Genomic DNA, 23,996 nt, shown 5'->3' with positions numbered 1-23,996 from the left:
CCGGCTAATTTTTGTATTTTAGTAGAGACGGAGTTTCACCTTGTTGGTCAGGCTGGTCTCAAATTCCTGACCTCAGATAATCCAACTGCCTTGGCCTTGCAAAGTGCTGGGATTACAGGAGTGAGCCACCGTGCCCGGCCTGTCTACTCATTTTCAGCCAAAAAATTAAAACACACCAACAAGGGAATATAGTTATTTAATATACGGGAAAAAGGGGAATCATATGACAGCAATATGCTATAAAGGAACAAAAAGGGAAGAAAAGGAAACCTCTGAATTGGTTCATTTTAGCAGTCTACTGCACTACCATTTACAAGGAAAACGCCAAGTGACAAACATATTCCTAAGCTTGGGAGTCAGACTTTGTTGAAAGGAGCCCAAGAGTCTATCAGTCCCTGGTGATGAGGCAGAGAAACCTAAGGATTTAACTCTGGGAGCTCAACATCCCCTCCTGTTCCCACCTCATGTGGGAACAATCTCGCCTTCAAGATCTTTATTTTCAAAAGCAAGAAACTCTCACCTGGAGTCAGTTTAAGGTTCTGCCCTAAATAAATTGTCAACTTTATAAACCCTTCCTCCAGCAAACAACCCAAATGAGACTTTCTCTAAGTCTCACCTTTACAGATTCTTTTTTTTTTTTTTTTTTTTTAAATTTTTGAGACAGAGTCTTGCTCTGTTGCTGAGGCTGGAGTACAGTGGTGTGATCTCGGTTCACTGTAACCTCTGCCTCCCAGGTTCAAGTGATTCTCCTGTCTCAGCCTCTCAAAAAGTAGGGTTTACAGGCGAGCGCAACCACACCTGGCTAATTTTTGTATTTTTAATAGAGACGGGGTTTTGCCATGTTGGCCAGGCTGGTCTCAAACTCCTGACCTCAGGTGATCCGCCTGCCTTGGCCTCCCAAAGTGCTGGGATTACAGGCGCCTTTGGTGTTCTTAAACACACACACACAGCTCCTTCCCCAACCCAGTCACAAAGATACTCTCCTACATCTGATGCTAACTTTGTGTTTTTGCTTTTCATCATTTTAATGTGTGTTAACTTTCATATATGATATGAGATAAAGGTGTCAGTTCATCTTTCTGCAGGTTAATATCCAATTGTCCCAGCACCATGTTGAAAACACTTTCCCCATTATCTTGGGGCATTTGTAGAAAATCAACAGAGCATAAATGAAGATTATTTCTGGTCTCTCTGTTCTGTTCTATTGGTCTATGTCTAACGTTACACCAGTATATCCGGCTAATGTACTACCTGCCCTGATGATGGATAGCCCCACTTCATTCCACATGATTGCTTTGCAGGTCCAGAAATGGTTTCAGAGCCAGGAGAAAATCTCTTTATTATTATTATTTAATTTATGCCGTTGAGACACAGTCTCACTCTGTCACCCAGGCTGGAGTGCAGAGGCATGATCATGGCTCACTACAGCCTCAAACTCCTGGGTTCAAGTTATCCTCCCACGTAGTAACTGGGACTACAAGCACATGTCAGCATGCCTGACTGATTTTTTTTTTTTCTGAGACAGGGTCTCGCTCTGTTGCCCAGGCTGGCATGCAGTGGCACAATCATGGCTCACTCCAATCTCACCCTGCCAAGCTCAAGCAATCCTTCCACCTCAGCTTCCTGAATAGCTGAGACTACAGGTGTGCACCACTACACCCAACTAATTTTTAAAATTGTTTGTAGACACAGGGTCTCCCTATGTTGCTGAGACTAGTCTCAAATTCCTGGACTCAAGTGATCCTCCTGCCTTAGCCTCCAAAAGTGTTGGGATTACAGGCTTGAGCCACCATGCCTGGACCCCTGGCTATGAGAATTTGGGAAGCACTCCAATCACAAGTAGATAGTTTATCCACACCTGGATACTCCAAAATCACTGCACCCTGGATACACTGACTGTCTGCCCAGCAAGGAGAAGAGTGAGCAACCACTGCTGGAAAATACTGCTTTTATGTGCATGACATGAGAAAAATTGTGTCTAATTTACACATTCTAAAAAAGAAGAGAAGGCTGGGCACGAGAAGGCTGGGCACGGTGGCTCATGCCTGTAATCTCAGCATTTTGGGAGGCCAAGGAGGGTGGATCACAAGGTCAGGAAATTGAGACCATCCTGGCTAACATGGTGAAACCCTGTCTCTACTAAAAATACAAAATTAGCCAGGCGTGGTGGTGGGTGCCTGTAATCCCAGCTACTCGGGAGGCCGAGGCAGGAGAATTGCTTGAACCCGGTAGGCAGAGGTTGCAGTAAGCCAAGATAGCACTATTGCACTCCAGCCTGGGCAACAAGAGCGAAACTCCGTCTCAAAAATTAAAACAAAATAAAATAAAGATGGAGTTTCACTATGTTCCCCAGGCTGGTCTTGAACTCCTGGCCTCAAGTGATCCTCAGTCCCCTCAGGCTGGGCCCCACCTCAGCCTCCCAGAGTGCTGGAATTACAGATGCATGTCACCACACCTGGCCAATAGTTAATATTTCTTTGATGATGCAAATTTTCTGGACACTATACATGAGTTAATTTGGATTGGATTTTCCCAAATTACTTAAATTACAGGATTTCTCCCCAATGAGCACTGGGATGAGGAGACCTCAATCCACCAAAGTGGTATACATATATATATCTCCATGGAGGTGATACTTAGGTCATCTCATCAGAAAACACTCATACTTGTCTACAAATAGATGTTGCATATGGCATTAGTTCCATCCTCAGATATTTATATATATTTGCAAGAAATATTATTTTAAGTCAATAGTATATGCTATCATGAATACAGGATATGCTTACTCCATAAGCAGCAAACTGACTCCTTCACAGTTTTAACAGATTTCCAGTTGTTTTGTCTTCAGTTTCCTAAGAAGACAATGCTATAATCTCCAACCACATTATTTGCTTCTTCCATCCCATTCTTCATATTGATCATTGTTTTGTGACATTAGTTGACTTCTGTAATGATAAATGACTAGGGTAAAATAGATATATTTGCTTTTTGTTAGGTTCCATTCCTCATTTCAATGGGAAGCCTCTCACACACTCTCATCATGCTCTGCTATGAAACAGCTTAACCAAGAATCGTATATCCAGCAAAGCTCATGTACAATACAGAAACAAAAATTAAATTTTTCTGTTATGCTGAAGAAAAAGTGTAAGTGATGTTCTTGCCTTCTAACACTGTATCACTGCCACAGCCACTCGATCAAGGCATCATCAAGCAGATTAAGGTAATTTACACCCACTTCAACTTTTTTTTTTCTTTTTGAGACCGAGTCTCGCTCTGTCACCCGGACTGGAGTGCAGCGATACAATTTTGGCTCACTGCAACCTCTGCCTCCTGGGTTCAAGTGATTCTCCTGCCACAGCCTTCCAAGTAGCTGGAACTACATGTGCATGACACCAAGCCCAGCTAATTTTTGTATTTTTAGTAGAGATGGGGTTTCACCATGTTGACCAGGCTGGTCTCTAGCTTTTGACCTCAAGTGATCCATCTGCCTCAGCCTCCTAAAGTGCTAGGATTACGGGTGTGAGCCAGTGTGCCCAGCTTCACCTCATTTATACAATTTATGTTGCCTTGATTCTAACCCTGACTGTACCACAGTATATTTATGGAAGAGCTTCACAATTGCAGATACAACTGTGCTTACTGCAGAGGCTGTAGACGTCCTAAAGGCCAGGACACCCAAAGCATATTGGAAGCCATTAGAGTGAGGGAGTAAGTGATTTCAGGGGTTTCCCCAAGACTGATACAGCAGTCAGGAATATCTTAAGTGTTGCAAAGAAAGTTGGTGGAAAGGGCTATCTCTGACAGGAATAAAAACAACATTGAGGAACATAAAAGAAGACAGAGAAACCCTTACTAATAAGGAAACTGAAGATTTACTGAAATCCTCTACAAGTGATGATGATGATGATGATGATGCAAAAGATTAAGGAGGAGCAGTGCCATTGATTTGGACACACGAAAAATTTGCAGCAGATTTGGGGCATCTCTAGCCTCTGCAAGGTGCAAGTGTTAAAAATTATCAACCTCAACTAAGATCCTTTGACGGAAAAAAGCTTCTGTGTCCTATAAGGGAAAATATGCAAATGAACACTGTAAGGATTTTTTAGGGATTCAAAGAAAAAGAACTAGCTTCCTAAAACAATGTTTCTAACTAAATATCTGCAAATATGAAGACATACCCTTCAACACAAAGATCTTCAGCCCTCAAGCTGGACAGATCCCAACGTTAGTATTAGTTAGCCTCCTGCAAAGAGTCAACATCTTCAATCAGAACCTGGGTCTTCCAACATAGATGAAGGTCTTGATGTCCTGTCAAGATTCAAGTTAGCCTGAGGTCTCACTGTTTATCTATGATGCCACACATCTAGTCACCTCTGCGTATCACATTAGGCACCATACAGCAATCATCATTGTCATAACCATCATAATACTTGGGTTATCAAGAGAGAAGACCCAGAATTGTGGTTGGTGTTAACACATTCTTTCAGGTCATTAAACAAAAGTAATCCGAGTATTGAAACAAGAAATTGTAACATCATAGGTGATATATTCTATGTGGATAGGCCTGCAATAGTTGAGTCTGTAGTAAACACATACAGATTTTTTTTCTTATGATTCCCTAAACAATACAACTATGTACACAGCTTTTACAATGCATGAGATATTTTAATTAATCTAGACATGATATAGAGTATACAGGAGAATGTGGGTAGGTACATGCAAATATTCCAAAGAGCTGGCATCTGTGGATTTAGGTATACTCAGGGTGTACTGGAACCAATCTTCTTGCATATATCAGGGAGCAACTCTATTCGAAAGAAATAGAAACTTTTTTTTTTGCGATGGAGTCTCGATCTGTCACCCAAGCTGGAGTGCAGTAGCATGATCTCAGCTCACTGCAACCTCCACCTCCTGGGTTCAAGGGATTCTCCTGCCTCAGCCTCCTGAGTAGCTGGGAACTACAGGTGAGAGCCACTATGCCTGGCTAATTCTTTTTGTATTTTTAGTAGAGATGGGGTTTCACCATGTTAGCCAGGCTGGTCTTGATCTCCTGGCCTCGTGATCCGCCCGCCTCAGCCTCCCAAAGTGCTAGGATTACAGGCGTGAGCCACTGCACCCAGCCTGGAAACTTCTTAAGGCTTTACCATGTTTACATTTATAGGATTTATTTCTTTCAAGTATCGAAATGTGATAAAGCTAATGAATGCTTTCCCACATTCCGTACACTTATAGAATATCCTTCCAGTGAGTCCTTTTATGTCTGTTAAAGGAACTGAGAGAACTGAAGGCTTTCCCACATTCCTTACATTCATAGGGCTTCTCTCCAGTGTGAGTTCTTTCATGTTCTCGACAGAAACTGGAACGACTGAAGGCTTTACCACAGTGTTTACATTCATAGGGTCTTTCTCCAGTGTGACTCCTTTCATGTCTTAGAAGGAAAGAGGGCCAAAAGAATGCTTTCCTGCATTGCTTACATTCATATGGCTTCTCTGCCGTGTGAGTCCTTTCATGAGTTTTTAAGTAACTGAAACGACTGAAGGCTTTCCCACAAGTTTGACACTCATAAGATTTTTCTTCACTGTGAGTCCTTTCATGGCGACAAAAGTATTTAAAAGAACTAAATGCTTTCCCACATTCCTTACATTCGTAAGGCTCCTCTTCACTGTGTGTTGTTTCATGACTTTGAAAGGAAAAAAAATCACTAAAAGCTTTTCCACATTTACATTTATAGGGTTGCTCTCCAGTGTGTGTAGTTTCATGTTTTCGAAGGGAACTGGAAATACGGAAGGCTTTCCCACATTGCTTGCATTCATAGGGTTTCTCTCCAGTGTGAGTCCTTTCATGTCTTTGAAATACACTGGGAGAATCAAAGGCTTTCCCACATACCATGCATTTATGAGGGCCATCTCCAGTGTGTGCCATCATGTGTCTTCGAAAGCTTGAGCGATGAGATAACAATTTCCCACATTGCTTACATTCATAGGGTTTCTCTAGAATGTGAGTTCCCTCATGAATTCGTGCTGAACCAGGAAAATCAAAGCCTTTCCCACATATCTTACATTTGTGAGGTCCATTTCCACTGTGCATTATCATGTGTCTTTGAAAGCTTCCAAGATGACAAAAAGCTTTCCCACACTGTTTACATGTATAGGGTTTCTCTCCAGTGTGAGTTCTTTCATGTACTCGAAGGGAACCGGAAACACTGAAGGCTTTCCCACATTGTTCACATTTGTAAGGTTTCTCTCCAGTATGAGTTCTTTCATGTCTTAGATATGAACTATAATCAGGGAAGGCTTTGGAACACTGCTTACATTCATACGGTTTCTCTCCAGTGTGTATTTTTTCATGTCTTAGATAGGAACTGTAAACAGGGAAGGCTTTAGAACAGTGCTTACATTCATACGGTTTCTCTCCAGTGTGAGTTCTTTCATGCATACGCAATAAACTGGGCCAAAAAAAGGCTTTCCCACACAATTCACATTTATAAGGCCCATCTCCACCTTGCACTACCATATGTCTTCGAAGGTTTCCAGGAGAACTGAAGGTTTTTCCACATTCCTTACAATCATAGGGTTTCTTTCCAGTGTAAGGCCTTTCACGTGTTCGAAAGGAATGGCGATAACTTAAGCCTTTCCCACACTGCTTATGTGTATATGGCTTCTCTGCATATTCATGACACTCACGGTGTTTGTGTCCAGTGTCAACTCTGATGTAGCAATTCAGGGATGAATGACCCATTATGACTTCTCCATTCACACTGCTTTCGCATGCATCTACTCTGGCAGGAGTGTTCTTGTTTACAGTACTATTTCGAATCTGGCTTAAGGTTTCTTCACACTGACTACCATCTTTACTTTTACCAAATCTCTCTACCACATCACATCTGTAAAAAACGAAAAGTACATTACTAAAGGTTTATTATTGAATTTATATTTATCAACAGGTATTAGATTTACATTTTTAACGTTATCAGGCAAGCTATAAGCTTCATGCCCTGCTTGAATGTGAATGGACTGAATGTTGTGCAAGATAACTCAATCCCAGCTATTTTCAAGATGATGATATGCACATGGGGATTCTTTTTTTTTGAGACGGAGACTCCCTGTCACCAGGCTGGAGTGCAGTTGGCACTATCTTGGCTCACTGCAACCTCCGCCTCCCGGGTTCAAGTGATTCTCCTGCCTCAGCCTCCCAAGTAGCTGGGACTACAGGCATGCGCCACCACACCCAGATAATTTTTGTGTATTTTTAGTAGAGACGGGGTTTCACCATGTTGGCCAGGTTGGTCTTGATCTCCTGACCTCATGATCCACCTGCCTCGGCCTCCCAAAGTGCTGGGATTACAGGCATAAGCCACTACTCCCGGCCTTTCGTTTTTTGTTTTTTGTTTTTTTTTTAAGACAGGGTCTTGCTCTGTCACTTACATTAGAGTGCACCAGTGCCATCACAGATCACTGCAGCCTCCAACTCCCAAGCTCAAGTGATCCTCCTGTCTCAGCCTCCCAAAGTGCTGGGATTGCGGGCATGAGTTACCATACCCAGCTTCTTATGGGAAATCTTAATATTGTTTCCATGGGAACTACTTTGCAAACACTGAATAGCTATGTCACATTTAATAATATATTTATGTCACATTTAATAATACATTTTTATAGAGAAATTTTTCTAAGAATAAATTTAAGCTGGGCTTGTTCATTTTTTTTTTTTTTTTGAGACGGAGTCTTGCTCTGTGCCCCAGGCTGGAGTGCAGTGGCGCGATCTCGGCTCACTGCAAGCTCCGCCCCCCCGGGTTCACGCCATTCTCCTGCCTCAGCCTCCCGAGTAGCTGGGACTACAGGCGCCCGCCACCTCGCCCGGCTAATTTTCTTGTATTTTTAGTAGAGACGGGGTTTCACCGTGTTAGCCAGGATGGTCTCGATCTCCTGACCTCGTGATCCGCCCGTCTCGGCCTCCCAAAGTGCTGGGATTACAGGCTTGAGCCACCGCGCCCGGCCTGGGCTTGTTCATAATCTTTGCTTCTTTTAAAAAGTGCTTGTCATTCTCAGAAACATTACAGGGACATCACCTGTCTCTTATAAGTACAAATTACCTTGGATTTCTCCTGAGATTTTGGTACTGATCATCAATGTTCTGGTTTTCCCATTTCATTCCTAAAAGAGAGATCCAGAAAATTCACTATAAATTATTACAAAATGACACAAAAACTGTTAAGATTTTATGTACACTGCAATCATGCATGATTCATTCATTGAACTATAGTTGACTCCTGAACAACACAGGTTTGAACTGCACAAGTCCATTTATATATAAATGTTCTTCAGTCTCTGCTACCGCTGAGACAGCAAGACAAAACCCTCTTCTTACTTAGCCTACTCAATGTGAAGATGAGGATGAAAACCTTCATGATGATCCACTTCAACTTAATGCAGAGTAAATATAGTTTTATTCTTCCTTGAGATTTTTTTATTAACAATTACTTTCTCTAGGCCAGGAATAGTGGCTTACACCTGTAATCCCAGCACTTTGGGAGGCCAAGATGGGCGGATCATGAGGTCAGGAGATCGAGACCATCCTGGCTAACATGGTGAAACCCCGTCTCTACTAAAAATACAAAAAATTAGCCGGGCGTGGTTACTGGCGCCGATAGTCCCAGCTACTGGGGAGGCTGAGGCAGGAGAATGGCATGAACCGGGGAGGCGGAGCTTGCAGTGAGCCAAGATTGTGCCACTGCACTCCAGTCTAGGTGACAGAGCAAGATGCCATCTCAAAAAACAAAAAAGAAAAAAAAATTTACTTTCTCTAACTTACTTTATTCTGAGAATACAGTATGCAATACATGTGACATATCTGTGCTCGTCACTTGTTTGTATGACTGATAAGGCTGCCAGTCAAAATAGGCTAAGCTGTGGCAGACAAAAGATTATATGAGGACATACAACTGGTTGGGGCCTGGCACTTCTTAACCCTGTGTTGTTCAAGGGTGAACTGTATCCCTTTTCCGTATTTCAAATCACTGAACAGCACTGATGACCGCAAAAAACAAACGTCTCTAATTGACTAAATGAAGACATGATGTCATCCATACCTACACAGTTCAGGTTCCTAATGGTTTCCCGCATCACATCTCTGTAGAGATTCTTCTGTGATGGACCCAGCAAAGCCCACTCCTCATGGGTGAAGTTCACAGCCACATCCTCAAAGGCCACTGAGTCCTGAAACATCCCATATGTCCAGAAAAGGAAGGTTGAAACTCACAGTACTGAGAACCTATACTCACTTCATAAACTTCCCATGATGCTGTGGTTTCCAAGCATTTATTCAATGACATGGTAAATCCACTCTTATTCTGTGTCTACACTCACTGTCTGATGCTGGAATTGTGCTTGCTAAAATAACAGTTGAACAGGAACATGTCTCTTATTGGTGAATTATGCAAATGAATCTTATTGCCTGGATTACTCCTAATGTCTGTTTCTACAGTGGGCCTGTAGTTCTTGTCGTGACAAAGTCCTACGACCTACTGTGCAAAAGAGAGTTACAATTAGCAGTCCTGAGACTGCATATCCTTACAACTGCTTGTTCACAATGTTGAACCTTTCATGGGGTCTAGACAATGTATTTAGGGGAGGGTCCCATGAGCATAACTAACAACAGGGGTGGAGTGTGGCTAAACTATTTGTGTAAAAATTATGGTTCTGCTTAACTCCTAACTTCCCTCTGAGAGTTTGAAATTGTATTACATCCTCAGCAGAGGAAGCGTACCCAATCAGCCACTGCTATGTTTGACTGTTTTCCCCTCCAAAATGCATGCTGAAACTGAATCTCCAATGTGGCAGTACTGAAAGGTAGTGCTTTAAGAGGTAAGTGGGTTTTGAGGGTTTGGAACACATGGATGGATTAATCCACTCACGTATGAATGGCTTAATTAATAAATGGGTTATCACAGATGAGGTTCTGGTGTCCTTACGAGAAGAGGAAGATACTTCAGCTAGACACTCAGCCCCCTCACCATGTAATGCCCTGTGCCACCCAGGGACTCTACAGAGTCCCCATCAGCAAGAAGGTTCCCACCAGATGCCCACTTTGACCTTACTTGGTCTTCCCAGCTTCCAGAATTGCAAAACATAAATATCATTTCTTACAGATTACCCCAGTTCTGGTATCCTGTTATAAGTAACAAAAAAAACAGTCTTATAGACTAAGACAGACACAAAGAAACACTCTAGGCACTGGGTCCCTAATGAGCAACTCTGGTAGGTGATATTTCATATGTTTTTTGTTGTTGTTGTTTCATTTTTTTTCTATTTCTTACTTGGGGGATTTAGCCTATCCTATGTGATTACATGGAGAGAATATTTTGGAAGCTGGTGACTAGTTCCCTGTAGATAAAATGTAGTTAAGTATAACAAAAGGCTAATAAAAGAGATTTTACCAACTAAACAGAAAGATTTTAAACTTTTTATTGGGTAATGTCAAAGGAGAAAGAAAAGAAGGGGACAGGCTGCAAATGTTCTTAGACAGAGTTCAGTGTCAGCTTTCATGAATATCGATTATATTCCATAAACAGCAGACATTTAATAATAACATTACATAAACCATTTTTATAGAAGTCATAAATGTCTAAAAATACTTTTTAAAAAAACCCTTCTCATCAAGAAAGTAGACAGCTATACAAAAACAGAGGATTTAAAACTATAATTTTCCACATCCCATCCTATTGACAGTGAGAAAAAGATACATAAACAGGAAAGTAAAAAATGATAGGAAAGCTTTGTATTGTTTTTTCCTTTGGCCCCATCTCTGCCCACCTCATTGCCAGTCTTGAAGATAGCAGTCAGAGTTCCCATGGTAGAACTCTAATCACCACAGAGAGTACAGATCATATTTTATTTCCAAATTATTGCCTTTCTATTTTTTATTCAGTCTGGGAACTATCCAAAGGTCTGAAACAAGACTCTCTTTTCTATTTCATCTACAATGCAATCCAATCAGAGTCAAACTGGGCAGGAACTACTTTAAAATGTTGCAAAATACACAAAAAGCATACAACCACCTGGGACAGACTAAGACATACATTAGAAGGCCAGATGTGATGGCTCTCACCTGTAATCCCAGCACTTTCGGAGGCCAAGGTGTTGGGAACAGGCCTCCAAATCTGGACATAAACAGGCCCCCAAAACTGGCCATAAACAAAATCTCTGCAGCACTGTGACATACTTATGATAGCTATGATGCCCATGTTGAAGGTTGTTGGTTTACCAGAATGAGGGCAAGGAGCACCTGGCCCACCCAGGGCAGAAAACCACTTAAGGTGTTCCTGAACCACAAACAATAGCATGAGCAATGTGTGCCTTAAGGACATGTTCCTGCTGCAGATAACTAGCCACAGCCCATCCCTTTGTTTGCCGTAAGGAAGGCTGTTAATCTATAATCTATAGAAACAATGCTTATCACTGGCTTATTGTCAATAAATATGTGGGTAAAACTCTGTTCGTGGCTCTCAGCTCTGAAGGGCTGCCAGGCCCCTGATTTCCCATTCCACACTGTTTATTTCTGTGTGTGTGTCTTTAATTCCTCTAGTGCCGCTGGGTTAGAGTCTCCACGACCGAGCTGGTCTCGGCAAGTGATGCCCATACGTGGGGCTTGAACCCAGGTCAAAGGGTCAACAAAGCGATGGTTGGAGAATGTGTAACTAAGCTTGAGGACACCCGAGTACTCTTAAGCAATCCCCATGGTGAGTAAGAAGGGAAGCTCAGAAGCATCAGGGTAACAATGGGACAAGTGTGAGCTCTGGTTTGTTCCACCTTGGAACCTTTCCACACTGATGATGAGGAGGAATGAGAGTATAATGAAGTAACAGAAGAGGTGACAGAGCAAGTTTGTTTGCCAGCTAAAGCTAAAGTGGCAAAGGAAGAAGAGGTTCATTCCTACCCTTCTGCACCCCCTCATTATTTTGAAGAAAAACAGTGGCCTGACCCTCCAGATCTTTCTTTTTTTTTGAGGACACTGGGCGAAAAGTAGTTGCCCCAGTGACTGTTCAGGCAGCACCTTGAGCAACCACTCTCAGTTCTATTCAGGCAGGAATTCAGCAAGCCAGATGAAAGGGTGATATAGAGGCTTGGCAGTTCCCTGTTAAAGCTACTTTGTTGGCACAAGCCACAGAAGGACTGAAAGTGGGTAAAGGAAATACTCCATTTCCTGGAGCTTGTTTTAACTGTGGGAAGAATGATCATACTAAAAAAGAACGTAGAAAAAAATCAGTGAGTCAGGCCGCCAGTTGAGAGAAGAAAGAAAACTGCTGAGCCTGCAATATGTCCAAAATGCAGAAAAGGAAAACACTGGGCTAATCAGTGTCACTCTAAGTTTGATAAAGATGGGAACCCGATTTCGGGAAACTTCATGAGGGGCCCGTCCAGGGTCCTGTTCCAAACTGCTCAATTTAACATAGTTGGAGTTGGTAAGCCCCTGAAGTATATCAGAGTAGTTATATTTTGCATTGTGAAGGGCCCTATGGACCACCTGGGACTACTCAACCAATTATAACTTCTGTACCTATAAATTTATGGGGAAGAGATTTATTACAACAATGGGGAGCACAAGTTCTAATTCCAGAGTAACTATACAGCCCTCAAAGTCAACATATGATGCATGAAATGGGGTATGTCCCTCGTATGGGACTAGGAAAAAATTTGCAAGGTTTGAAGGAACTGCTTCAAGGGAAAGACAAAGTTCCCGCCAAGATTTAGGATATCATTTTTGATGGCGGCCATTGTTAAGCCTCCAGAACCTATACCTTTAAAATGGATAATAGATAAGCCAATTGGGATAGAACAATAGCCGCTAAGTAAAGAGAAACCGGAGGCTTTAGAGGACCTAGTTACTGAACAATTAGAAAAAGGACACATAGCTCCAACATTTTCCCCTTGGAATTCTCCAGTTTTCGTAATCAAGAAAAAAATCAGGTAAACGGAGAATGTTAACTGACTTAAGAGCCATTAATTCAGTTATACAACCTATGGGGACATTGCAGCCAGGACTGCCTTCTCCTGATATGATTCCAAAAAATTGGACTTTAATAGATAGATTTAAAAGACTGTTTCTTTACTATCCCCTTAGCTGAGCAAGACTGTGAACAGTTTGCATTTACAATTCCTGCAGTAAACAACCTGCAGCCTGCTAAGAATTTTAATTGGAAAGTGTTGCCATAAGGCATGTTAAACAGTCCAACAATTTGCCAGAAGTATGTAGGGTGAGCAATTAAACCTACTCGTAAAAAAATTTCAGTGTTACATTATTCATTACATGGATGATATACTTTGTGCTGCCCCCACATGAGAAATACTACTCCAATGTTATGATCACTTGCAAAATTCGATTTCTCTATGCTGGTTTAATTATAGCTCCTGACAAATTCAGACTACTACTCCTTACTCCTACTTGGGGACCTTAGTAAATGACACTAAAATAGTGCCACAAAAAGTAACCATACGTAGGGATCAATTGAAAACATTAAATGACTTTCAAAAATTACTAGGGGACCTTAATTGGACATGACCTACTCTAGGCATTCCTACTTAGGCCATGAGTAATCTATTTTCTATCCTAAGAGGAGATATCCTAGTCTCACTAGCCCTTGACAATTAACAAGGGAGGCTGAGGCAGAGTTACAGCTAATTGAGAAGCAAGTGCATAAGACTCAAATAAATAGAATAGATCCAGAGAAGACTCTAGATTTGCTAAGTTTTTCAACTTAGCATTCACCTACTGGTGTTATTGTTCAAGAGCAAGATCTTGTAGAGTGGCTTTTCCTTCCACATACTAATTCGTGGAATCTGACTCCTTATTTGGATCAAATCACTACTATGATAGGAAATGGGAGAACTCAGATTGTTAAATTACATGGATATGATCCTGGAAAAATTATTATCCCTCTCATGAAGGCACAAATACAGCAAGCTTTTGTAAATAGTCTCATTTGGCAAACCCATTTAGCTGACTTTGTGGGTATTCTCGATAATCACTTTCCTAAAACAAAACTGTTTCTGCTTTTAAAATTAACTAATTGAATTCTCCACAAAATAACTAAATTTAAACCAACTGAAGGTGCTGAGAATGTTTTTACAGATGGGTCTAGTGATGGTAAAGCTTCTTATTCCGGCTCGAAAGGTAGTTTTCAGATGCTGTATACTTCAGCTCAAAAAGCCAAGCTTGTAGCTGTAATTTAGGTATTGACTGCTTTTAATATGCCTATTAATGTGATTTCTGATTTTTCATATGTGGTTCATTCTATACAGTTAGTTGAAAATGCTCAGTTACGATTTTATACAGATGAACAACTGATGACTTTATTTAGCCAACTGCAAACAGCAGTTCGGAGTAGAATGCACCCTTTTTACATTACTCATATTAGGGCTCATATACCTCTTTCAGGGCCTTTAACTGAAGGGAAACAAATGGCTGATCGCCTAGTTGCTACTGCAATATCTAATGCTAGACACCTTCACAATTTAACCCATGTTAATGCCTTTGGTCTCAAACACAGATACAGCATTACCTGGAAAGAAGCTAAAGCTATTATCCAGCGATGCCTAGCTTGCCAAGTGGTGCATTCCTCATCTTTTACAGGAGGAGTTAATCCTTGAGGATTGAAACATAATTCTCTTTGGCAAATGGACGTCATACATGTTCCCTTGTTTGGGAGACTAACTCATGTGCATGTATGTGTAGATACCTTTTCTCACTTTGTCTGGGCTACATGCCAATCAGGGAAGTCTTCTGCCTGTGTTAAATGCCACCTTTTGCAGTGTTTTTCAGTGATGGGCATTCCAGCTTCTATTAAAACAGATAATGCCCCAGGCTATACTAACCAAGCTCTAGCTATATTTTTCTCCATATGGAATATTAAACACATTACTGGCATCCCAAATAATTCTCAAGGACGAGCCATAGTGGAAAGAATGAATCTCTCCCTGAAGCAGTTGCAAAAGCAAAAAGGGGGAAACAGGGACTACAGGACACCCCATATGCAATTGAATCTAGCATTATTGACTTTAAATTTTTTTAACCTGCCTAAAGGCCAGATGCTATCAGCAGCTGAACAGCATCTATAGAAACCAGCTGCAAAGACAGAAGCAGAACAACTGGCTTGTTGGAGAGATCTGATAACAAAAAGTTGGGAAATAGATAAAATAATAACTTGCGGTAGAGGTTATGCTTGTATTTCTCCAGGACCGAACCAACAGCCGATTTGGACACCATCAAGACACTTGAAACCTTATCATGAGCCAGATGCTGAAGAAGAGATTCTGGGAGGAACCCAAGAACCCCCCCAGTTGCAGCCATGTCGAGATTGACGCTGAGGAGAACCCCAACTGTCACGAGCAACACCCATCAAACACAGCCACTTACCTGGGGACAGATCAAGAAGCTGTCCACAGACGGCAAAAAACACCTGAGAAAAGCGGGACAACCAGTCACAATGAGTAATTTAATGATAGCTGTGATAGCAGTGATCACCAGTGCCATGAGTATTCCTTGAACAAGGGCTGACAGAACAATTATACTTATTGGGCATATTTATCAATCTTGGATGGCAATAATGCCTGGATGTAATCACTCTATGACACAGTTACACATGCTTTCTGGTCTCAGTATTTACCATAATAAATCTGCTCCTATAATTGAGGCATACCACCCTCAAAAACCTATTTGTAAACAGAATTGAACCTGGCCAGAAATAATAAATGTACTTGTTTGGGAAGATTGCATTGCAAAACAGGCAAAGGTGCTGCACAACAATTCCTATGGAATCATTATTGATTGGTCCCCTAAGGGGATGTTTAGCTTGAATTGCACCTCTCAGTCTGCATGCCACAGCCACACTATGTTCAGCTGGTCTGAGCAAAATGGTCAGATGGTAGAAATGGTAAGAAATATGGCAAGAGTTCCTATTATCTGGAAACATGGTGGTATAGTGGCACCTCAACCTCAAATAATATGGCCCACTGTAGGAGCTAAACATAAGGATTTGTGGAAACTATTAATGGCTCTTAATAAGACCAAAATGTGGGAAAGAATAAAAAAGCATCTAGAAGGACACTCTACAAACTTGTCTTTGGATATTGCAAAATTAAAAAACAACTATTTAAAGCATCCCAGGCACACCTGACCTTAATGCCAGGAACTGGAGTGCTTGAAGTAGCTGCAGACAGATTAGCAGCTATTAACCCATTAAAATGGATAGAAACACTTGGAGTCTCCATGATTTCAATGATGACTGTGCTTTTAATTTGTGTTGTTTGTCTTTGTATAGTTTGCAGATGCAGGTCCTGACTCCTATGAGAAGTAGCTCACCGTGATAAAGCTGCCTTTGCTTTTATCGTCTTGCAAAAACAAAAAGGGGGAAATGTTGGGAACAGGCCCCCAAATCGGCCTTAAACAGGCCCCCAAAACTGGCCATAAACAAAGTCTCTGCAGCACTGTGACATGCTCGTGATGGCTATGACGCCAACACTGAAGGTTGTTGGTTTACTGGAATAAGGGCAAGGAACACCTGGCCCACCCAGGGCAGAAAATCGCTTAAGGCATTCCTGAACCACAAACAATAGCATGAGCAATGTGTGCCTTAAGGACATGTTCCTGTTGCAGACAACTAGCCAGAGCCTATCCCTTTGTTTCCTGTAAGGAAAGCTTTTAGTTAATCTATAATCTATAGAAACAATGCTTATCAATGGCTTATTGTCAATAAATATGTGGGTAAAAACTCAATTCGTGGCTCTCAGCTCTGAAGGCTGTCAGTCCCCTCATTTCCCACTCCACACTCTGTATTTCTGTGTGTGTGTCTTTAATTCCTCTAGTGCTGCTGGGTTAGGGTCTCCATGACCGAGCTGCTCTTAGCACCAAGCGGGTAGGATTGCTTAAATGCAGGGAGTTTAAGACTAGCCTGGGCAACATAGGGAGACCTCATCTCTGCAAAAAATAAACAAAATTAGCTGGGTATGGTGGCACATGCCTGTAGTCCCAGTTACTCAGGAGGCTAAAGTAGGAGGATTGCTTGAGCCTGGGAGGTTGAGGCTGCAGTGAGCCAAGATTGTGCCACTGTACTCCAGTCTGAGTGAAAGAGTGACACTGTCTCAAGGAAAAAAAAAAAAATGTATTAGACCATCTAAGTCCCAGGAAAAAAGGCTAGAGTATAATTTTTCTTTACAAATAAACATATTCAAAAGCACCCAGATATACTGGGTAATGGAGAAAGCCCCATGCAGGCACAGGAAACAACATATTTTCATAAAAGACAGGTGGGGATCCTCTTTTTCAGCTCTGGCTAACATCCAGATTTAGTTAAACAGAAACAGAAGGCTAAAGTAGTAAATGCTCTGGCTAAGTGCTCAAAGAATACCCCAGCAGAGAGCTATCCATGAGGACTGGAAGAGGTCAGGTTTTCATTTGTTTCATCTTTTTTACTTTTAGCTTCTAACATTCAGGAAATCTCTGTCAGAACACTGGATGAATAGAAGAAAAAGAACAGAGACTTCAGTGTCTATACCCAGTAGGAAATACACTCTCTGCAAACATTATTTGAAAATGTTACTAAACAAATGAATAGGCCAAGTGCAGTGGCTCAAGCCTGTAATCCCAGAACTTTGGGAGGCTGAGGCAGGAGGATCACTTGAGGCCAGGAGTTTCAGACCAGGCTGGGCAACATAGTGAGACTCTGTCTCCATTTTAAAAAAGAAAAAGAAATGAATAATTTCAGCTTTCAAGCAAGAATACCAAACAATTAAGGGGAAACAATCTGATTTCCAGAGTTACCCAATTATAACATTCAAATGTCTCCTTTTCAATACCAAAAAAAAAAAAAAAAAAAAAAGAGAAATAAATAAAACAGAGAAACACGAAAATATGGCTTATTAATAGAAACAATTTGAGATAAATCATCTCTGAGAAATCTCAAACACTGGATTTACTGAATAAAAACTGTAAAGCAACTGTCTTAAATACATTCAACTTGGTAAAGACAATGATAAAGAACTAAGAGAAAACCAGAAAATTGATGTAGGGATAAAATAATACCAAAATATATTAAAAATTGAGCCATATAGAATTTCTGCAACTGCAAGATACAACTTAAATGAAAATATCAGATGTGAGCAACCAGTGGGGAAAAAAAAACTAAAATGAAGACAAAACAATTGGAATTACCTGGTCTGAGGAAAAAAAAAAAAAAAACAAGAAGGGGAATGAAATGGAAGGAATGTGTGACTGGTATACCTGCCTTGCCAGTAATGTTAAAAGAAGTTCATCAGAGAGAAAAAAATGATATGGGTTAGAAATTCAGATTTTGTGTGTGTGTGTGTATGTGTGTGTGTACACACACATATATATGAAGAGTGTTAGGAAATAACTAAATGAAGGCACAAAAAATTATTTACTCTTCTTATACCCATCTGATCTAATAGATATAGGTTTGTTCAAAATAATAATATCAAATTAGCTGGGTGTGGTGGTGCACACCTATAATCCCAGCTACTTGGGAGGCTGAGGCAGAAGAATTGCTTGAACCCAAGAGGTGGAGGTTGCAGTGAGCTGCGATCGCACCATTGCACTCCAGCCTGGGCAACAGAGTGAGACTCCATCTCAAAAGAAAATAATAATAATAATATCAACAATGTATTCAGTGGTTTATAGCTCCCAGTTGAACTAATGAATGACAGTAATGTTAAATGTGATGGGAGGAAGAACAGTCTATCACACTTTGGAACTGTCTATTATACCAGCACTATTCCTGAAGCCAGTATAGTGTTACTTGAAATTGAAGGTCCATTAGTTGTGGTCTATTAGTGAATTCCCCACAAACTCTGGGGAATTCACTAATAGAATCTAAGAAAAAGTAGACTATATAGATAAATAATACAGAAAATGAAATCACATAGAATGCTCAGCTAAAAGGAAAAAGGGTAGAAAAAGAGAAGTTAAAAAAAAAAGAGAACAAATAGAAAACAGTAATATATATGTTTATCTGAATCCAGTTATGTCAACTGCCACTTAAATGTGTATTATCTATATTCACCAGTAAAAAAGAGAGACTGGCAGAGTGAAATAAAAAACAAGGCCCCAAACTGTATTTTTAAAAAGCATTTTAAACAGAAAGACACAGATACATTAAATATACAGGTATGAAGAAATACATGCCATACTAGCCCTGATCAAGAGAAATTAGAAGAGCTATATTACATTCAGACAAATCAGGTTTTAGATTTTTAAAAACTACAAGGGTTAGAGAGATTTCATAATGATAAAGAAGTCAATCCTATACGACATAATAATCCTTAACATCTATGCCCATAAAACAGAGCATCAAAATATATAATGCAAAAACGTATAAAACCGCAAGGCAAAATACACAAACCTAGGATTATAGTTGGGGGAAAACAACTAAAAACAACTCACCTCTATCAATAATTGACAGATCAGCTCTGCAGAAAATCACGAATGATACAGCTGAATTCAACAGCACTATCAATCAACTGGGTTTAATTGAAACATATTTATAGAATCATTCATTCAACAACAGCATACACATTCTTCTCAAGCCTTGGTGAAATATTCACCAAGATGAACAATATTATCAGCCATAAAACACACTTGAATAAATTTTTTTAAAGTATGTGATCAAATCATATTAGAATTAATGTAAAAATTAGTAACAGAAGCATAGTTGAAAAACCTCAACAAAGTGGAGATTGAAGCCACAAACTTCTCAACTACACAAACTTCAAAGAGAATTGTCAAGCAAAATGTAAATATTGCAATGTTGAAAAAGAGTATATCTTAGCAAAATCTTTGGAATGGAGTAAAGGCAGTGCTTTGAGGGAAATTTAAAGAATTGAGTGCATTTCCTAGAAAGTAAAGGTTTAAAATCAATACCCTAACCTTCCATTTTAGGAAACTAGAGAAAAATGACAAGATTAATGTAAATCAAACAGATGAAAGTAACAATGGGAAGAGATATAACGAAATAGCAATGAAGAAATCAGTAGAAAACACCAACAAACCAACAGATGGTTCTTTGGAAACATCATTAAAATTCATAAGCCCATAGCCAAGTTAACTCAGAAAAAAAAAGGAGCCATCACTACTAATCCCATGGACAGTAAAAGGACCATAAAGGACTATTAGGAACAACTAAGTACCCACATATTTGATAAAATTACATGGAGTGGACCTTGAAAGACACTACCAAAACTCACAAAAGGAGACCTAAGTAATATGAATAGGCCTGTATCTATTGAAGATATTAATAAAAAATAAATGTCCCAGAAAAAACAAGCAAACAGGTCAGAATTTCACTGAATTCTGGCAAGCATTTATGGAAGAAATGATACCAATTCTCTACAATCTCTTCCAGAAAAGAGAAGCAGAGGAAACACTTTCTATTCCATTTTATAAGGGCAATATTGCCCTAATACCAAAACTAGACAGATATTACAGACATAGCTCCACCATGTGAGGACATAAGGGTTAGACTGCCATCTTCAAACCAGGTAGCAGGCCCTTTCCAGAGGCCTCATCTGCTTGATATTGGACTTCCAGCCTCTACATCTTTGAGAAATGAATGTTTGTTGTCTAAGGCATGCAGTTTATGGCAATCTGGTATAGCAGTCCTAAGTGACTAAGAGAGGTAGACTCTTTCTCTACCACACATTAGGCTTTGAAGTCTACAGGAATGAGGTCACTGGTCTCATATACAAGCACTAAGCCCTCTGCCAAGATAAAGAATTGATAACCTATAGGTCACATTTGGCAGGTTTCCAAATCAGCCCACTTGGAGAAGTCGTCTTCTTCTTCTTCTTCTTTTTTTTTTTTTTTTTTTTTTGAGACGGAGTCTTGCTCTGTCACCCAGGCTGAAGTACAAAAGCATGATCTCGGCTCACTGCTACTTCCGCCTCCCAGGTTCAAATTATTCTCCTGCCTCAGCCTACCGAGCAGCTGGGATTACAGGCGTCCGCCACCATGCCCGGCTAATTTTTCTATTTTTTAGTAGAGACGGGGTTTCACCATATTGGTCAGGCTGGTCTTGAACTTCTGACCTCAGGTGATCCGCCCACCTCGGCCTCCCAAAGCATTGGGATTACAGGCATGAGACACCGCGCCTGGCGAGAAGTCTTCTAATTAAATGGCTTACATCCTGTCTGTGAGTAAAGGATCTTATCATGAGTCCCTCAAATCTTATTGTGAGTTCTCCAAACTGTTGATATGATTAACGTGATCTATTAACATCAAAAAAGACACTGATTTATTTCTGAATCATGTTTTGCTGATTGTCTTCCACTTAGACCATTTTAGCCTGTCAGCTGTCATCTACAGGCAATGATCATAACGTCAATATTGTACCCTTCAAGGAAAAGGACAATTCTGGTATGAGTAGTCCCCCAGTTTCTCCTAAACTTTCTCATAAAGGCATCCAACTTGTAATCAATTTTGGAACACATCCAAATTTGCTGGTGTGTCTTCTCAAGTTGATCCTCAAATTTGGTTTATAATAAACTTTATCAAATTATATCTGCCTCAATGGCCTTATTTTTGGTAAACAAATGTATCCCACGAAAGGCACAACGTAACCATCCACAACCAAATCCCTGGAGGTACACCAGAGCAGAGATAAACTTTATAGCCAGTTTCAAGAGACAGACCTAAAGATTAAATTAGACGAACATACAACACCTATGAAAGACAAAAACACACTTTTGAAAATTACAGAAATTTTTTTTTCTTTTTTTTTTTTTTGAGACAGAGTCTCACACTGTCACCCACCCAGGCTTGAGTGTAGTGGCGTGATCTCGGCTCTCTGCAAGCTCCGCCTCCCAGGTTCATGCCATTCTCCTGCCTCAGCCTCCCGAGTAGCTGGGACTATAGGCACCCACCATCACGCCCAGCTAATTCTTTGGTATTTTTTAGTAGAGACAGGGTTTCACCGTGTTAGCCAGGATGGTCTCGATCTCCTGACCTCGTGATCCGCCCTCCTCGGCCTCCCAAAGTGCTGGGATTACAGGCGTGAGCCAACGTGCCTGGCCAGAAAAATGTTTTTCTTATTTAATAAGAGTCTTCTTATATAAGAAAATAAAGTAGCTTCCAAAGGAGAAGTCTGGCAAATTGAACTCTAATTACATTAAGAAGAGGCAGGCATAGTGACCCACATCTATAATCCCAGTACTGTGGGAGGCCAAGGCAAGAGGATCTCAAGGCCAGGAATTTGAGACCAGCCAGGCAACATGGCAGACCCTCTCTCTACACAAAATTTAAAAATTAGCCAAGTGTGGTGGCACATGCCTATGGTCTCAGCTACTTGGGAGCCCAGGAGTTTGAGGCTGCAGTGAGCTGATTGTGCCACTGCAATCCAGCCTGGGTGACAGAGCTGGACATTATCTAAAAAAATAAAAAACTTAGGAAGAATTCATCTAAATAAAATAAATATAAAAAATAAACCACCATCTGAAAGGAAATATTACCAACCCCTCCATGTAAAAAAGGATTTGTGTATAAAGTATGCCCAAAACAAAGAGAGAAACAAAGCAAACATTTGCATTTACTATGCAAATGAATTAAATGACTGAGAATTATTTCACAGATGAAAGTCCACAACATGAATGCTAATCCAGTAAAAACACAATATATAATCATATGGAGATAATACATAATCACATGGAGATAACATAAAGATAAATATTAAAAGGTATAGCTTCTACTCTGAGAAAAAACCAGATGGCTGATGACGCAGGTGCAGCGTGGGGGCCCAGAGGCCTTGGGGGCCCTGGGATGGGGAACCGTGGTGGCCTCCGCGGAGATTTCAGCAGTGGCATCTGGGGCCGGGGCCACAGAGCTCGCAGAGGCAAGGCCGAGGATAAGGAGTGGATGCCTGTTACTAAGCTGGGCCGCCTGGTCAAGGACATGAAGATCTAGTCCCTGGAGGAGATGTATCTCTTCTCCTGGCCCATCAAGGAATGTGAGATCACTGACTTTTTCCTGAGGGCCTCTCTCAAGGATGAGATTTTGATTACACCAGTGCAGAAGGAGACCCATGCCAGCCAGCGCACCAGGTTCAAGGTGTTTGTTGCCATCGGGGACTACAATGGCCATGTCGGTATCAGAGTTAAGTGCTCCAAGGAGGCGGCCACTGCCATCCGCGGGGCCATCATCCTGGCCAAGCTCTCCATTGTCCCCATGCGCAGAGGCTACTGGGGGAACAAGATCGGCGAGCCCCACACCGTCCCTTGCAAGGTGACAGGCCACTGTGGCTCTGTGCTGGTGCGCCTCATTCCTGCACCCAGGGGCACTGGCATCGTCTCAGCACCTGTGCCCAAGAAGCTGCTCATGATGGCTGGTATCAGTGACTGCCACATCTCAGCCCGGGGCTGCACTGCCACCCTGGGCAACTTTGCCAAGGCCGCCTTTGATGCCATCTCTAAGACCTACAGCTACCTGACTCCCGACCTCTGAAAGGAGACTGTATTCGCCAAGTCTCCCTATCAGGAATTCACTGACCACCTCATTAAGACCCACACCAGAGTCCCTGTGCAGAGGACTCAGGCTCCAGCTGTGGCTACAACATAGGGTTTTTATACAAGAAAAATAAAGTGAATTAAGCCCGGGGGAAAAAAAAAAAAAAAAGTATAAACAGACATGCATATATAGTCAGAAAACTTTTTTTTTTGAGACAGATTTTCACTCTTGTTGCTCAGGCTGGAGTGGAATGGCGTGATCTCGGCTCACTGCAAGCTCCGCCTCCGGGGTCCAAGCAATTCTCCTGCCTCAGCCTTCCGAGTAGCTGGGATTACAGGCACCCGCCACCACATCCAGATAATATTTTGTGCTTTTAGTAGAAATGGGGTTTTACCACCTTGGCCAGGCTAATCTCGAACTCCTGACCTCAGGTGATCCACCCACCAAGGTCTCCCAAAGTGCTGGGATAACAAGCGTGAGCCACAGCACCCGGTCTG

General features: G+C 41.2%; 4 protein-coding genes across 13 annotated transcripts in view; 1 reads left to right on the top strand and 3 right to left on the bottom strand.

The window, feature by feature from the left end:
• Window positions 1-23,996, top strand: part of GET3 (guided entry of tail-anchored proteins factor 3, ATPase) — a 422,808-nt gene that overhangs the window by 40,544 nt on the left and 358,268 nt on the right. The window lies entirely within an intron of this gene.
• The window catches only part of LOC126942481 (zinc finger protein 44), a 414,080-nt gene that overhangs the window by 245,802 nt on the left and 144,282 nt on the right, over window positions 1-23,996 (bottom strand). For 4 of the 10 annotated variants that reach the window (XM_050770089.1, XM_050770087.1, XM_050770088.1 and 1 more), the window contains 3 exons: window positions 9,086-9,212; window positions 8,090-8,150; window positions 4,997-6,883 (listed from right to left, as the gene is read on the bottom strand). In XM_050770089.1, coding sequence (XP_050626046.1) covers window positions 5,227-6,883; window positions 8,090-8,150; window positions 9,086-9,212 — 1,845 coding nt within the window. In that variant the 3' untranslated portion in view covers window positions 4,997-5,226. Of the gene's footprint in view, window positions 1-1,283; window positions 6,884-8,089; window positions 8,151-9,085; window positions 9,213-23,996 lie in introns of those variants that run through there. The other 6 variants (XM_050770086.1, XM_050770085.1, XM_050770084.1 and 3 more) reach the window with 5 other exon arrangements.
• The window catches only part of ZNF20 (zinc finger protein 20), a 201,259-nt gene that overhangs the window by 135,670 nt on the left and 41,593 nt on the right, over window positions 1-23,996 (bottom strand). The window lies entirely within an intron of this gene.
• The window catches only part of LOC126942563 (zinc finger protein 799), a 103,556-nt gene continuing 88,755 nt past the window's right edge, over window positions 9,196-23,996 (bottom strand). The window contains exon 4 of the mRNA XM_050770316.1: window positions 9,196-9,212. Coding sequence (XP_050626273.1) covers window positions 9,211-9,212 — 2 coding nt within the window. The 3' untranslated portion in view covers window positions 9,196-9,210. The remainder of the gene's footprint in view (window positions 9,213-23,996) is intronic.

Source organism: Macaca thibetana, chromosome 19, assembly GCF_024542745.1.
Source record: "Macaca thibetana thibetana isolate TM-01 chromosome 19, ASM2454274v1, whole genome shotgun sequence".
NCBI lineage: Eukaryota > Metazoa > Chordata > Mammalia > Primates > Cercopithecidae > Macaca > Macaca thibetana.
The sequence above is the reverse complement of the archived record's forward strand: the minus strand, read 5'-3'. Positions and strand labels throughout refer to the sequence as shown.